This window comes from Molossus molossus, unplaced genomic scaffold, assembly GCF_014108415.1.
Source record: "Molossus molossus isolate mMolMol1 unplaced genomic scaffold, mMolMol1.p scaffold_m16_p_8, whole genome shotgun sequence".
NCBI classification, from domain to species: domain Eukaryota; kingdom Metazoa; phylum Chordata; class Mammalia; order Chiroptera; family Molossidae; genus Molossus; species Molossus molossus.
In genome coordinates, this window is record NW_023425402.1 from 105,326,936 (window position 1) to 105,343,029 (window position 16,094).

Below are 16,094 nucleotides of genomic sequence, written 5' to 3' on the forward strand. Positions count from 1 at the left end.
CGTCAGGAGAGAGGGGTGCTGACTGTTGCCAGGCAGGTCGGAGGAACAGCAGTTTTCTCTTTAAAGGAGGAGAAGGAACTCGATGCCAGTTGAGCCCGGGGCCCCAGGCTGCCCTGTGCAGCCCACAGGAAAGGAAGCCAGGCCTTTCTGGTGCGGGGAGGGGGGAGGGGCCTCGCTGCAGTACTCGCCACGCTCGGCTTGGGAGCTCAGACCCTGTGTGTCAGAGGATGTGACTAGAGAGACGATGACCAGTGGCTGCAGGGACTGCCTGAAGCCCTGAGCTCCCGTCACAGGGTGCGCAGAGGGGACGCAGGGACACACGAGCGACACCTCTCCGCCTGTTGTGCTTCCTGTAAGCCAGGCACCTCGGTGGCACATTTCATCAGAGCGGGCCCCTGCCCACAGCCGGGCTGGGCTTTCCCTCCTCCGACCCTCAGGATGACCGTCCCCTGGGCAGGACCACCTCGGTCAGCTGTTCCCGGGAAGGCTGGGCCTGCACTGAAAGCACTTGCGGACGCAAACAAGCGTGGGACAGAGCCTGCCCCCAGTGACGGGCTGGCTGAGGAGCTGGGTGTGATGCACATGGAGTTACCAAGAGGGAGGAGGGCCCCACAGGTCTGGGCTCTTAGGACACACCTGGCGGGGGGGGGGAGGGGGCTGGATGCTTCATGACCACCTTGTGAGGTGCAAGGGCCGTGTGCACAGTGGGAGCCGGAGGGGAGGTGGGCTCATGTGGAGTTCCGCCCAGTGGTCTGGATGAGTGCACCTGGGCAGTGGGCTACCTGTGCCCACAGGCCAATGTGGTGCCCCCGACGCAACTAACGCAGGCCCCGGTGGGTCTGATTCCCTGCATCTCCTGCTTTGCCCCCAGATGACAGCAGCCCAGCTGACATATTTGCCGTGGGGTTTGAAGAGATGGTGGAACTGAGTGCGGGGAACATCGTCAATGCCAGGTAAGCAGCCGGGCACCAGGGCTGCAGCAGAGTGGCATGAAACTCCGAGGTTTGCGAGCCAGGTGCAGGGCCACCATCTGTGTCTGAGTCTGCCGGCCTGTGCCCCTCTGTGGGGGACCGCTGGCTGCTCGTCCCCTGCTCCTCTCTGCTAAGGGAACGGAGAGGGCAGGTCATCTGTACCTGTGAGCTGCTGCACCCTGCTGTGGGCTGGGGGTGGCCTGAGGCTGGGGCTGGAGGGCCCGCGGGAGGGTGCTGAGTCACCTTTCCTGGGGAAAGGGGAGAGCAGGAGAGTGGGAGGAGGTACCTCTCTCCCCATCACGGATTCACATGGGTATAAAGTCATCCAGACCTTTTCTTCCTAAACTGGTGCGGCTTTATTCCAGGAGCTTTCCAAACAAATCATAAAACCCGACTCTGGGGCTCTTGAGACGGTCCCGAGCTGGGTTCCAGACGGCAGGGCGGGGAGCGGGTGCTGTGATGTGTGTGCCACAGCCAGGAAAACAGTCCAGGGCCGGGATGCAGGCTCGTCACTGTGAGGGCGTGCGGACAGCGTGAGTCGCTTGTGTGGCAGGCACAGGCTGAGGGCTGGAGGCCTCCGCAGGCCGGAGAACCGGCTGGGCCGGCTGCAACACGCCATTTTCTGTCCTTCCCAGCACCACCAACCGGAAGATGTGGGGCGAGCAGCTGCAGAAAGCCATCTCGCGCTCTCACAGGTACATTCTCCTGACGTCGGCGCAGCTGGTGGGCGTCTGTCTGTACATCTTTGTACGTCCGTACCATGTCCCATTCATCAGGTAAGAACCTTGCGTTTCCGCACATCTGGGGGCCCGGGATTGTTGGTCGTGGTGTTTGTTCCGACTTCCTCCCGCAGCAGGAATCAGGTCCTGCCATTATTCTAGATAAATGGGAGAAAACCCCAAGGAGAAGCTCGGCTGAATGGAATATTGTCTAGCAATTCATAAGTCACAATGGGGACCGTCTAGCTTAGGAAGCTGAACTCTTTTAGGAGTGTCACATGACCATGGTCACCCAAGCTCAGCGCCGCACAAGGGAAGGGCTACCTCGTTGCAATTGTAGATGGGAACCTCTGACCAAGAACTGAGCAACTCACCAGGAAATAGCACTTCTTCTGCCTCTTTTAAAAAGACATCTAAATAAGATGTGCGGGCAGAAAGCGCCCCCGCAGGGGAAGGCCTGTCTGCTCAGTCCGTGGTCTGCTCCCGTGCACTCACTGTGGGCATTACAAGTTGGCATTCTAAGGCGAGCAGGCAGCGGCACCGAAACCACCTGCCCAGCCCAGCGTAGATAACGGGATGCTTCCTGGTCCTTGAACATGTATTGACCACCTGATGGCACCTCCTGTGCTTGCAGGAAAGCCAGGGGGGGATGGGCTGGGGGTGCTGAGGTTCATGCTGCTTCTGTGTCCGTGAGAACCTGAACAGAAAGCAGGGGCGGAGGTGGATCGGCTTCAGGGCTGCTTCGGGGGGTGTCTTGTGAGTGCAGAGCCCTTCCAAGTCGGGGCTGTGAGGAGACACTCCGAACCCCCGGGGCAGCTGCCGACAGTGAGGGGAGGGGTCAGGAAGGACCTGGAGCTGGTGGTCACGCTGGTGATTAAACAGCTCTGAGCTGGTGGTGGTGGACTTCTCCAGCTCCCAGCCTCTTCTCTGTAGCAGCACAGGCGGATGCTTCCCCGCCCCGAAGCCACTCAGAAGCCACCGCCTGTGCTCACTGTCTGTTGCAGGGATGTGGCCATCGACACGGTGAAGACGGGCATGGGGGGAAAGGCGGGGAACAAAGGTGCGGTGGGCATCCGTTTCCAGTTCCACAGCAGCAGCTTCTGCTTCGTGTGCAGCCACCTGACGGCCGGGCAGTCGCAGGTGAAGGAGAGGAACGAGGACTACAGGGAGATCACGCAGAAGCTGAGTTTCCCCATGGTGAGGCGCCGCCGAGGGTGCGTGGTGGCCGGCAGTGGCGAGGGGGCCGGAAGGGGTGCACACACTGGCCTCCACGTGCCGCCCAGCCCCCGCGCGTGGGTGCCGAGCTGCTGGTCTGGGTAGGCCAGAGAAGGGGACTCTGCCCTCGGGGACTTGGACTAGGGGAGGGAGATGAGCTGGGTTCAGTAGAGGCAAGTCCAGGGCATCCAGCCTGGAGGGATCAGCCCCCTTTTTGTAGATTTCTTCAGTGTCCTTCCGTGCCCTGCGTTTTCTTACTGCTTTTTCTGATTTTCTATCTCAATGGAACAGGGAGTGAAAACCAGTGTGTCCATGCTTTGTCCCCGCTGATGAAGAACATTTGAGTCCTAACAGTACAAGACTTGGTTTTCTTGAGATTCACAGTCTTGGCACATAGATCCTGTTGGGCCTTAGATACAAAGGCCCATTTTCTAAACCAGTGAATTTTTGCCTCCGGAGCCCTGGATGGCCCATCTGGTCAAGCAGTCACCAGTAACATGTGTTGTGCGCCCTCTAGTGGTGATCCGGAGGTCTCCTTCTGAAGCCTGCGGATTTTCGATTCGGAGTTGAATGTTCTCCGTTCTGTGCAAGCCCGGTGGCCCTCACACCTTCCGCCTGGTGCAAACCACCTGTTTCCGGGCAGTGAGGCTAGACTTCAGCTGTTCTTGCCACAGTGTCTGAGACACTGTCGATTAGGTCCTGGAGCTCTTCCCTGGGAGGCCAGATCCCTTAAAAGTGACATCCCATTTACTCGGCTGCACGGCGTTCAAGGCAAAAATTCCTTCCTTTTCATTAACAAATGCCGTAACCCTTGTAGTATTTATCCCTGGGATTAAAGAAGAAACGAATGAGTTGGGAAATTGCCAATTTATTGTTTTCCAGACTACGTAGGATCTTATGCATATTTTCCTTGTGTGTCTATGTAATAAAATAAGTCCAACCTTGTCACTAAACAGTGCTTTCGAAAGAATTATGACCTATTTGAAGGACACATTCAAACTAATTAAAAGACACATAATGTAGCTCCTTTTCAACAGAACACTGAAGGAATCTATAAGTCGATACTCCACACCTGCACTGTCCAAAAAAGCAGCTACTATTCCCACAGCTGTTTACATGGAAACGAATTCAAATGTTAAAGCTCCCTCAGTTGTACTGGCCACATGTCAAGTGCTCAGTGGCCGCGGCCGCTGGTGGCCCGTCTTGGACAGCGCAGGTAGGAAAGTTTCTGTCCCTGCGAAAGTTCTACTGGGCAGCCCTGCCCAAAGGAAACACTCATCTTATTTGGTTGTGATTATTTTCAGCGTCTGTCCAGGTTATTGTTGTGGATTGGGGGATGGGGATGCCACGGAGTGTAGTAGAACAGAAACAGATTTGGGAGCCACGTTCACATCTTGTCTTTATCACCCACCAGTTGTGCATCCTTCAGCAGGTTTTTCTGAACTTTTTTTTTTTAAATCTACAAAAGCCAGTAGGGTGTGCTTCACAGGGCTGCTGTAAGGACAGTGTGGCCCCGGCATGGAGCCCAGCGCCCTTGTGGGCAGTTGATAGGTAGCAGCTGCCAACACTGTGGTCCCTGGGGGAAGGGAGGGCGAGGGTCCGGGCTTCCAGAACCGAGTGACTGGGCAGGATGAGAAGGGAAGGTCACCCATGACGATGGACAGAATCCATGAAGGTTTACGAAGTTGCATGTCCGGAGCAATTTTACTCATTTCCTGACACCTGTCCTCATAACATAGTTCAGGCATTTCTTCTTAGGATATAGACATAACAGCAGGCCACACACTCATGGGACCGATCAGCAGAGTAGATATCAGCAGTCATGCTGCCTGGTTGGAGTTGGAGATTTCTCCACACCCCTCAAAAACACTACTACTTAAAATTCAGAAAGTGAGCCATGCACAAGTTCCTCAGTAGGTGTAAGGGATAAGTGAAACATAAGATGCTTTAAAGTAACACGTTTTAAAGTAACATGTAAGAAAATGCATCTGCTTATCGCCTGGGTGGCGAGGTTTTCTCCCCTCCTACCTGCCCCGCAAGACGGGCCGGAATGACTGTGATTTTCTTTACAACTTAGGGAAGGAGCATTTTTTCCCACGACTACGTGTTTTGGTGTGGCGATTTCAACTACCGCATTGATCTCACTTACGAAGAAGTCTTCTATTTCGTTAAACGCCAAGACTGGAAGAAACTTCTGGAATTTGATCAGTTACAGCTACAGAAATCCACCGGGAAAGTAAGTTGTGCTTTTGAAGTAGTTCCACATCTGCTCCAACGGGGAATAACTTCTCAATGTGTGTGCTCGTGTCCGGCACGTTTAGTTCCACGCGTGGGCTGAACGAGGACCGCGATGTAGGAAATCTGTGTGGCCTGCAGAGTTAGAGACGGGTGAGCGTCTGTTCACACACACTCCTGTTCCTCCCAAATGGGCTGTGTGCGGGTGTGTGTCCTCACGGCGGAGGGGCCGGTGCCACAGGAAAGGACACCTGCAGGCACATCAGCCAGCTGAGGGACCCAGCGGCAGCGGAAGGCACTCTGTCACCACCAGAGCCCGCACCCTGTGCGTGGAGGTGGGGCTGCTGTCCCTTTCTCTGTCAAACCAGAAAGTAGCTGCACTCAGTTTGAGTCACAGCTGCTTGGAATGGCCCCGTGCCAGCATCGGAGCACCCTGGTGCATGAGGATGGCAAAGCTTTTGTCCATAAGTGCACCCCACTCATACTCACGTGCAGGCCTTTAGGGCACACAGCACTTCAGCTGCAGCAAACCAAGGGGCTCGTTAGACTCTGCTCAGAATACTGGATTTGGAAGAGCTCTCTCTTCCTCATTGGTGAAGACATTAACAAGTTAGACCAATATCTAATATATGCTTTACACACCAATTTGTGGGGTTAACTCTCAAGACCATCCTACAGACTAGTTATTATACCCATTTTATAGACAAGAAAAGTGAGGCTAAGTTCAAAGAACTCGTCCAAGATCATACTACACAGCTCCTGTTCTCCGCTTATGTGATCCAGGGGCAGATTTTTAGTGACTCTGGGCCATGATGTCAAAGGAAAGAATAAAATGTAGGGTCTGTCCTCAGTTCTGCAAGGTCACACTGGTTAGCCTCCAGATGACCCAAAACTTACTTTCTTCTCCAGCTTATTCTGGTGCCTGTTAGCTTTCCATCAGGCTGGGCCGAGAGGAGGGAAGCACAGCTCACTTCCGTTTATCTTTTGAGACCACAGCTGGTTAAATGTGTGCAGATAAGGACGTTAGATCTCTCCTTCCATGAGGTTTAGATGTTCCTCCAGGTTTTCCGTGCCCATCCCCCTCAGCTCTTCCATCGGCATGGATCACTGAGGGTTTTCGGGTGGAAATCTAACCACCCGAGACCTTCCTAAGACAGGTGTGTGTTTCTTCCTCCCACCAATGTTCTTCCTCGGTGCACTGAGCAAACACCTGTTCCCGGGTCTCCCGAACCTGGGCTGGATCTAGAGCTACAAGAAGGTGGAGGAGCCCAACTTCAGTTCTGCGCTTCTGTTCACACGATTAGTTTAGTTAACCAACACCCGTCACGGCCTTGCTGGGTATGGGCGGGCACTGCCGGGCCTGGGATGTGCGGACCAGACGGGTGGTAGGTCCGGTGCCGGGGGAGGGCCCCGTGGTGGTGAGTCAGGCAGGTAAACAACAGTCATCACTGTTTTGCGAATTAAAAGGCACACACAGGTTCCGTTTTAGACATCTTTGTAAATATAATGTAGATTCTGTGACTTTTAGGAATGAAGAGAACTTCTTTTTCTCCCACTAGATTTTTAAAGACTTCCACGAAGGCAGCATTAATTTTGGGCCCACCTACAAGTATGACGTTGGCTCCGCTGCCTACGACACAAGTGACAAATGCCGCACCCCCGCCTGGACAGACCGGGTCCTGTGGTGGAGGAAGAGGCATCCTTTCGACAGGACAGGTGCGTGGGATGTGTGCGTGTTCAGAGCTGGTGGAGGGCGGTGGTCAATACATGGAGGGAAAATCACACTCGGCCCAGGATTCTTTTTTTATATAAAGAACATTTTCTTGATGATCCAAAGCTACACAAGAATCACCCCAGATATTAGCCCCTAAGCTTCAGAAGTTGAGCTTTGAGGGAAGCTCCCCTCTGTTCTCTTTTTAGAGACTGATCTGCAAATATACCTGTTCTGACTCCATCCCTGCACCACAGCTGTCCCCCACACCCCACCGCCCACCTTTGTTATGGGCGGGGAACAGGAGAGAAACCACGCCTTCCCCTCCACTGCCTCTGCCCTCACCCGCCAGCACACCACCCAGGCCATTCCGCCCACCAGATTCTTATCTGCTGAAGCCCCAGTTCCAAACCGAACATGAGAAAGATAATAGTTTGCTATCAATTAGTTTCAAGTGTGTCTTGAACGATGATCCCAGCAAGGAAGTACAATTGATTTAAAATTAGACCACCTATAAACTGATACATAAACAACTGAACTTCTCTGGTGAGATGTATGCTGAGATGTCAAAGCCTCGCATCTGCAGGTTGAAAAATGTACATTTTTGTTCAAATTCGTTTGTGGACACCTGAATGGCCACAGGGCACTGAGAGGCCTCTGTTTTTAGCCTCAGTATCTCTACTGTGCAGAGGGGTGCAGACCTGTGTCCCTGTGCCCTGGGGCAGATATCTCAAAGCATCATTTCTTTGTCCCCCGCATGGTACCCACTGGGGAAAGTGCAGGTGGGGCTGGTCTTACTGTTTTGGACAATCCACATGGGAGGAGTTTTTTACCCCAGGTCCAAGGCCCTATGGGCATGGCTTCAAGCCCGAGGTTAGAGCAAAGGAGTCTGAGACACGTGTAGCCCATCCCTGTTGTACAAGTTCTATAATCAGCATTTGTTATGTTGATACAATTTTGTGTTTTCTGTGGGTCTCTTGATCGGAATCCTGTGAGTAGCTGAAGAACTCAACCTTCTAGACAACGACCTAGATGCTGACGCCAAAGTCAGACACACCTGGTCTCCTGGAGTCCTGAAGTATTATGGCCGAGCAGAGCTGCAGGCTTCTGATCACAGGTATGGTCCTCGCCACCATGGGCGCGTGTTCCTCTGCTGGGAGGCAACATCGGCTGCTCCCCACAGAGAACAGCGTGCTGCCCCCGTGAGAATGCGTGCGTGTGCATGTGCGCGCGTGTGCATGTGCGTGCATGTGCAACACAGTGAAGCACAGAGAACAGTATGACAGATCACTGTGGACCCACCACCAAGAATCAGTGAGCGTTAGCATCTTATCATTGCTCCGTACTATAAAAGACATCTCTTATACACGTTTCAAAGACACGACCTATAGTATTTTGGGTCACTTCTATGTTCATAAATGATGCCATTGTCAAGTTGCTTTTTGCTCTGTAATATTTGTGAGAGACGTTCACATTGATAGTAGAGATCTGGCTCCTTCATGTGTGACTGCTGTCCAATGTTCCAGTCATCTGTTGACCAATGTTTTTTCCAAGGTTTTATAAGCACCCTAGAGTTTCAGGGTTTTATTTGTATTCTCTCACCCGAGGACATTTTTGCGTTTATCTTCAGATAAAGTGGAAGAGAGAGAGAGGGAAACATCGATGTGAGAGAGACACATCGAGTGGTTGCCACCCACATGACCCCAACCGGGGCTGGGGACAAACTGCAACCGAGGTACGTGCCCTTAGCGGGAACCGAACCCAGGACTCTCTGGTCCGTGGGCCGAAGCTCTAACCGCTGAGTCAAACCGGCCAGGGCTACATTAACATTTTATTTGGAGGTAATTGTAGATTCCCACACAGTTGTAAGGAATAATATGTACCTTTTACCAAGTTCCCCTGCTGGTAAGACCCTGTAAATCTGGAGGACAGGGTGACAGCCTGCATACAGACATTGAGACAGCCAAGCTAAGGAAGGGACGTGTCCGTCACCACGGGGACCTCGCGTTGCCTTTCTGGTGGCCATGCTCATTTCCCTCTGCCCAGCCCTCCCTAACCTCTGTCAACCATTGATCTTTCCTCCCTTTGCATACGGTTGTCATTTCAAGGATGTTCTATAAATGGAACCAAATTGGGGTGTGGCCTTTTTGGATCAGCAGAGTGTCTGTGTGTTGGTAGTCCGTCCCCTAGCGCTGCCCACGCCGCTCTCTTCAGGGACGCCCCCTTCTTGCCAACCCCTGGGGTGTCTCTGGAAAGGTTTTCTGCTAAAAGAAGTTTGTAAGAACAGTGCATATCCCTGGGTCAGGTTTTTCTCAATTTTCTTCCTCTCTTTCTCTCTTCTTCTAGATGCCAAAAAACTAACAGTAATAATGTAACTTTGTGGAGGCGGGAGGAGACTACTGATATTATCACCCATATCTCTTAATTTTTACGGCATGCCCTAGTTTTAAAATGTGCCACTGTATTATATACTATCTTGCACTATGCTTTGTTTCCACTAAATATTGTATTATAAATGCCTTCAATAAGGTTATATAATCTTTATAATAAAAGATTTTCTAAATTTTTTGTAAATAGAGTAAACCCATTCCTATATCAAAATGGCAATACTGATTGCATTATTTTCTGCTGATCTGTTCTATGTACATCATATTTCTACAGCATTATTCTTTTTTTCCCATTGAATTTACTGGGGTGACATTGGTTAATAAAATTATGTAGGTTTTAGGTATACAATTGTATAATAATTCATCATCTTCTACAGTGTTGTCCTTAACAAGTACACATGTGTAGCGTGTTATCCATGTCATAACTTAACTATTCCTGTCTCAGATCAGTTACATTGTTTCCCTCTTTGTCCCAACAACTGTTGTAATGATCAACGTTGTGCATAAAATCTTGGTCTGGAGCTCTGGCCAGTCCTTAGAACAAAGTCCTAGAATTGAGATTAAAAGGGATGAGCATTTTTGAGATTCTTAAATCAAAATAGCCCTCTGAAGAGCTTGACCCCCGGCAGAGGGAGCGTGGAAGCCCCTTCTCTGCCCCTCGTCCTGGCCATTGTCACGTGAAAAACCTTCTCAGATGGCTGGTATAGTTTCCTCTCAACTCCTTCTTGGATAAAAATGCCAAGATCACACTAAGTTTGGGGGAAGAGAAGACTGAAACCCTGGGAGGCCGCAGTGCCCTTCTGGGGCCCGTCGAGGCCCGCTGGTGGTTCTGTTCAGGGGACAGCTCTGGGGACTGAGGCAGGGCTGTGCGGCGCCTTGTCCTGGGTTAACCACTGCCCGCCTTCCCTCCATGTCTAACGCAGACCCGTGCTGGCCATCGTGGAGGTGGAAGTTCAAGAAGTGGACGTGGGTGCTCGGGAGAGGGTGTTCCAGGAAGTGTCCTCTTTCCAGGGCCCCCTGGATGCCACCGTCGTGGTCAACCTTCAGTCACCAACCTCAGAGGAGAAAGACGAGTTTCCTGAGGATGTGCGCACGGAACTTATGCAGACCCTGGGGAATTACGGGACGATTGTTCTCGTCAGGTAACCGCTGCCCCGGCTGGTGTGGCTTCCATGGGTGACAAGGGCGCGTGGGAGCTGCCGAGTGTCTCTTGGGGTTGACTTGACGTATTTCCTTTATTCCAGGATCAAACAAGGGCAGATGCTGGTGACTTTTGCAGACAGTCACTCGGCTCTCAGTGTCCTCGATGTGGATGGTATGAAGGTGAGTCTCGCCTGGCACCATGGCTCCTTAATGCCCGTGGTTTTCCTGAGCTTTCACAGGGTCACGCCGTCCCTCTCCTGCGTGTCTTTAGATGTAGGTGCCACCTGAGGGCAGGAGCTAGGACTCTTCATCTGGCCTCTGATTCTGGTATCTGCGGAGGTGGCTGATGTCCAGCCATGGTGACTGGCAGGATCTGGGAGGAAGCGCGTGTTGGAGGCCGGTTCCCACGGGGTTACTGGGTCAGGCTAGGCTCACACCTCCCCGTGGGAGATGTTGCGATCTTTCTCTCTCGAGCATGTACTCTGGAGTAGGCAGCCCAGGTAACACCTGATTTTCAGTTCCCACGGAATGAGAAGCTGAAGATGATAGTGTTACTTTTATTTAGACCAAGTGAGCCTGCCCAGGTCTGGACCCTCCTTGCTCGGGGCACGTGAAGACTGGCTCCTGGCGCCTGCGTTTGAGCGAGAGCACTTGGGGACCAGCGGGGTTGTCCGGCTCCTGCGTTCACTGTGGGCTGGCCTCTGTCCCCCACAGGTGAAAGGCAGAGCAGTGACGGTTCGGCCGAAGACCAAGGACTGGCTCAAAGGTCTGCAGGAGGAGATCATTCGGAAGCGGGACAGCATGGCCCCTGTGTCTCCCACGGCCAACTCCTGCCTGCTGGAGGAGAACTTCGACTTCACGAGCTTGGACTACGAGTCAGAGGGTGAGTAGGCCTGTGAGGCCTTCTCGGCCAGGACGGCGAAGCGGGCGGGCAGGCGGGTGTTTCTCCCAGAATGGGCATGAGGTCGTCGGGGGCCTTCTGGCCTCGGAACGGTCATGGGGTCCCTGAAGTGCGGTGCATCGCGGGTGCGTGACGCGGTGATCGGGCCTGAGATGTCACCTCACATGAGAACAGTGGTTCTGAGGGTCAGGGCTTCAGGTTTGGTCCCTGTCCCTGGCGTGAATGGGATGAGGGTCTCATTCCTGTGGATCCGTGGACCCCGGGGCCTGCTAGCAGTGACGCAGTGTCCTGACCAGGGCCACCATGTCAGGACACACCCGCCCTGAAAGGCCACACCTTCCCACCCCAACCTTCTGACTCACTTGTTCCCCAAGGGGATATTCTCGAAGATGACGAAGACTACCTGGATGAACTGAGTCAGCCTGTGGTCTCAGACGGTGAGCTGGGGGGGGACGACGTTTCCGACGCCCCCGGCTCCACAGCGGCAGCGCCACCCAGCAAGTCACCCGCACCAGCCAGAAAGAAGCAACATCCGACCTATAGAGGTAGCTCGGACCTTTCTTCTCTCAGTAGCCTTGGGTACTGAGCTTTCTCCTTGCTCAGCCTCTGTGGGTAATGCCAGGTGCGCCATCCCACGAAGGGCTAGAACCCGGCGTCGTGGCAAGCGGTGGGCACTGGGCTCTGAGAAGCTAGCAGCTACCACCACACTGATTTTCTCTAGTGATTTGTGTTACTTGCATGGGTAGTACCCCAGATTCGTGATAATCCTGGTCTCTCCTATGTATTCAAATGGCCACCGCTCTGACTAGTTTTACACTGGATTATGTTTTCCCTCTCCAAAACTTTTCTGATTCGATCCCATAAGAGGCATATTCAGCATCCATGTCCTGAACTGCTGGTCTGTTACCTTCTCATAACATTATATTATTATTTGGTAATAACTTTATACATTATATAATTATACATGTAATTAATGATATTGGCACCATTATATCACTGTAGACTGACAGGCATGTGGGTTGAATGGCACATCCCTAGATTATATGGTACGGTGACTCTTGAATAGTTTTAGATCCCACTCTTATCCACGGGCTGGAGAGGGTGTTGCTGCTGCAGCATCAGACCCGTGAGCACAGAACCCTCCCCCGCCGCGAGTGCCTTCCAGCTAGCTGTCGGTCAAGTGTGTCTAGCGGCAGAGGCGCTGTAACCAGCAGGTGCAGGAGCTTAGCCAGGTGTCAGGACCCTTTGAGCTGGGGCTGAAAACAGAGAACAGGGTGGAAGTGAGTTAAATGCTTCCCAGGGAAAGTAAGGTGCCGGGAGAGGTGCAGTTACCCCCAAGTCCCTTCAACTGGATGGCAGTTCCTTAGCTGGTTACTAGCCTGGCCGACTGAACTATCAGGAGCTCTGGGACCTGCCCCGTCATGGAGATGTGGATTGGGCGAAGGTGGGCTAAGCCCTGGGTGATAGAAATGCGCCTCCAGGTTTGGGGACCGCTGCCCAGGACAGGACCAGCAGCCTGCATCAGAGTGTCAGGTTGCTCTGTGCATTACGTGTCCAGAGGGCTCCTGCCCTGGAGTGGAAGTGGCCGAAGGGATGTGCTCTTCAGACAACAGGTGCCCCTTTCTCCAGGGATAGCAGACATGAGGGGAGGGCAGACATGAGAGCAGACGCCTCTCTGAATGGAGACGGGAGCAACGGCTGTGGGGGCTGCCCAGCCACCTGGTGGCATTGACATGTTGTCACCCTCTGGGTGCTCAGACATTCTCGTTAGAAGAGAACCCCCACTTCTCCCCGCTCTACCTCGGATCACATGGGGTGCAGCTGTGGATTTGAGGGATGGGGTGTCTGAGCCAAATGAAATGAACCAGGCCGTGTTGAAGTGTGAGAGAGCGGACCGGAAACTGTCTGCATTTACAAGTGATAAACGAATGTGCACTGACAAGCAGACACTTCCTCATGCTGCCCCTCGCCTTGGAGGGTTCTGGCAGGAGAGGTCGGGATGTGAACACATGTGAAGTAGCGGGCCCTGAGCCCCAGTGCTAGGCACCTGAGTGCTCAGAACCTCACGCTAGGGGCGTGTTGCTGGATGGCCCGCCGGCCCAGAAGTGAGATGATTCTCCGCATCCCAAACAGTTGTCACGTTTTTATTTTTTTATTTTATTTTATTTATTTATTTTTTATCCTCACCAGAGGACATTTTTGTATTTATCTTCAGGAGAGATGGGGGAAGAGAGAGAGAGAGAAACATCAATGTGAGAGAGACACATCGACCGGTTGCCACCCACACGACCCCAACTGGGGCCGGGGACAAACAGCAACCAAGGTACGTGCCCTTCGCGGACACCGAACCCAGGACTCTCTGGTCCACGGGCTGATGCTCTAACCGCTGAGCCAAACCGGCCAGGGCAGTTGTCACGTTTTTAGGGTTAGGGCTTTAAAATGAGGGACTCTAGTTTCCAACTGTCTCCTCTACTCCGTGTGGGCGTCTTGTTGACCGTTTCAGAAGGAAACACACCTATCTGTCCTCCAAAATGTTCAGTGTGTCTCACGTCTGGGCAGTCCTGTCTAGGATTCGCTGAATGTTCCCAGCAGGCACTGGGTGCCTTCCCCTCCCCTGCCAGCAGAGAGGGGCACAGTCCAGCTGTCCTGCGGAGCTCCTGCCCCAGGGGGCCCCGTGCACACCCGAGCCCGACCCGACTCACCTCACTCACGTTCCGCATGTCCTCCAGATGATGCCGCCCTGGAGGAGTTAAAGCAGGAGCTGGAAGCCGCTGGGGCCTGCCACCGGTCTCCAAGTAGGTCTCTGTCGGTTCCCAATAGGCCTCGGCCACCTCACCCACCGCAGAGACCCCCCCCTCCAAGTAAGACTCGCTGCTTTGGGCTCCCACGCCTGCTGGGAATGTCTGCGTATTTCCTGCTTCTGCACACCGGGCTCTGAATCGCCTCCCTAGCCCTCGAGCCCCGCGCCTCTGCCCTCCCTGGTTCCCTTTGTCTTAAACCCATGATGTTTGACATCAGAGGGATGGCTGTGCTCTCGCGATCCCTTGGTAAGGCTGTGGTTGGTCCCCTGTACGCTGCGCTTTGCTTAAGTTGCTTTCTGTTCAACACCCTGGAAAACTGGGGCATCAGCCGTGCAAGGGGGCCTTTCGGCTTCTCCCACCTGCTCCCCAGCACCTTTCAGAGGCCTCTCCCCTTGCCTGCTGGCAGCCCTTCCTCCACTGAGAAACCCAGGGACCGCACGGCACCCCTCACCAGGCACCCTGCCCGAGTGCAGGCCTGCAGCCGCCCGGGGTTCTCCCTGGCCCTCAGAACAGCGCTTTGCCCGTCAAATTCCCATTAATAACTGGAAAATAAAGTCATGACCTGCTTCTGGCCAGTTTCTAGTTACCTCTGTTCACCTCCCCCCACTGTCCCCATGTGACAGACATAGATTTTGCTAAGGCTTAACTTTCAGAATTGGATTCCGCTTGGCTTAGGTCACAACAGTAATTAGCAAGCCGGAAGCATGTGACTTTTAAGCATGTTTTTTACTTTTCTGAGTTGATATACAAAAAATAAAATATAAATACAAAATCTAAATATTTTATATATATACATATATATATATATATTTTTTTTTAATCCTCACCAGAGGATATTTTTCCATTGATTTTTAGATAGAGTGGGGAGGGAGGAAGAAAGAGAGAGACATCGATTGGTTACCTCCCACATGACTCCAATAAGGTCCAGGGATCAAACCTGCAACCCAGGTATCGTGTCCTTGACCAGGAATTGAACCCAAGACCCTTTGATCCATGGGCCGGTGCTATAGCCAATGAGCAACACTGTCGAGGGCAAAAGAATTAAATTTTTAATTTCAGTTCGCTACCTAGAGATAATAGGTGTTAATCAAAAAGACTTCCAGCCTTCCCCCAATTTTACGTCCACAGCCAATTTATTATTTTCATGTTCTTTACAAAATTGGTATCCATTTTGTTTGGTGATTTCTTTCCTCTCCTGTCTGTCATCAAATGTTCTAGAACATCACTTGTTAATAGCTGCACGTACAGTTTAACACAGATTTTTCCTCTGCTTTGGGATTTTTTAGCTTTTGTCCTTAAAACACTTAAAAAATGTGGTCCTAGTAATAGGGTATTTTAAGTCACTTAAAATGAAGCCCCCAGGATAGTAGATTAACATGTACATTGAAATAATGCTCTTCCAGAGAATCTGCAGGGACAGGCTGCTAGCCCATCGGAGACGCCCAGCTGCGTCTGTGGTGCCCATGGGGCTTCTGGGCGTCAGGCTGCCTTGCTGTCAGCTGGCTGGGAATTTGCCTGAGAGCAGTCAGTGACGTCACCGAGACACAGCCTCTGCCCTTGTTGGTTTTTACAGCAGGTTTAGTGGTGAAAAAGTCGGCCTCGGATGTGTCCATCTCGGGCACCCACGGACAGTACTCGATTTTGCAGACGGCGAAGCTTCTCCCAGGAGCACCTCAGCAAGCGGTGAGCTCTTCTGTATTTCAGACCCCAGCCCCAAGATCACCCGGGATCACCCCTTTTCAGTGAATGTAGAGATTTCTTCTCTCTAACCCTCGAACTGTCCACCAGCTCATCCCCAAATCCCTCAGCTGAGTTGCAGGTCATTTGTGGGCTTTTAAATGGTCGTGCAGGGCATTGGAGAGAAACCACGCTGAAGAAAAGTCCAAGTGCCCCTGCGTGGCAGGATTGTTGGTTTCCAGGCTCACCTGCTTCTCTCTCTTCCGAAGCCTGGCTTTGACCTTGGTGTGTAGGGCAGTGCTTGGTAGAAGAGAAAGCAGGAGAAATTCAGATC

At 52.6% G+C, this 16,094-nt stretch overlaps 1 protein-coding gene across 1 annotated transcript in view; it reads left to right on the plus strand.

Annotated features, from left to right (window-relative positions):
• SYNJ2 (synaptojanin 2) overlaps nt 1–16,094 on the plus strand; it is an 82,591-nt gene that overhangs the window by 60,808 nt on the left and 5,689 nt on the right. The window contains exons 13-24 of the mRNA XM_036247786.1: nt 872–953; nt 1,607–1,747; nt 2,695–2,887; nt 4,983–5,141; nt 6,700–6,856; nt 7,851–7,968; nt 10,162–10,380; nt 10,483–10,561; nt 11,096–11,264; nt 11,657–11,827; nt 14,012–14,143; nt 15,657–15,766. Coding sequence (XP_036103679.1) covers nt 872–953; nt 1,607–1,747; nt 2,695–2,887; nt 4,983–5,141; nt 6,700–6,856; nt 7,851–7,968; nt 10,162–10,380; nt 10,483–10,561; nt 11,096–11,264; nt 11,657–11,827; nt 14,012–14,143; nt 15,657–15,766 — 1,730 coding nt within the window. The remainder of the gene's footprint in view (nt 1–871; nt 954–1,606; nt 1,748–2,694; nt 2,888–4,982; nt 5,142–6,699; nt 6,857–7,850; nt 7,969–10,161; nt 10,381–10,482; nt 10,562–11,095; nt 11,265–11,656; nt 11,828–14,011; nt 14,144–15,656; nt 15,767–16,094) is intronic.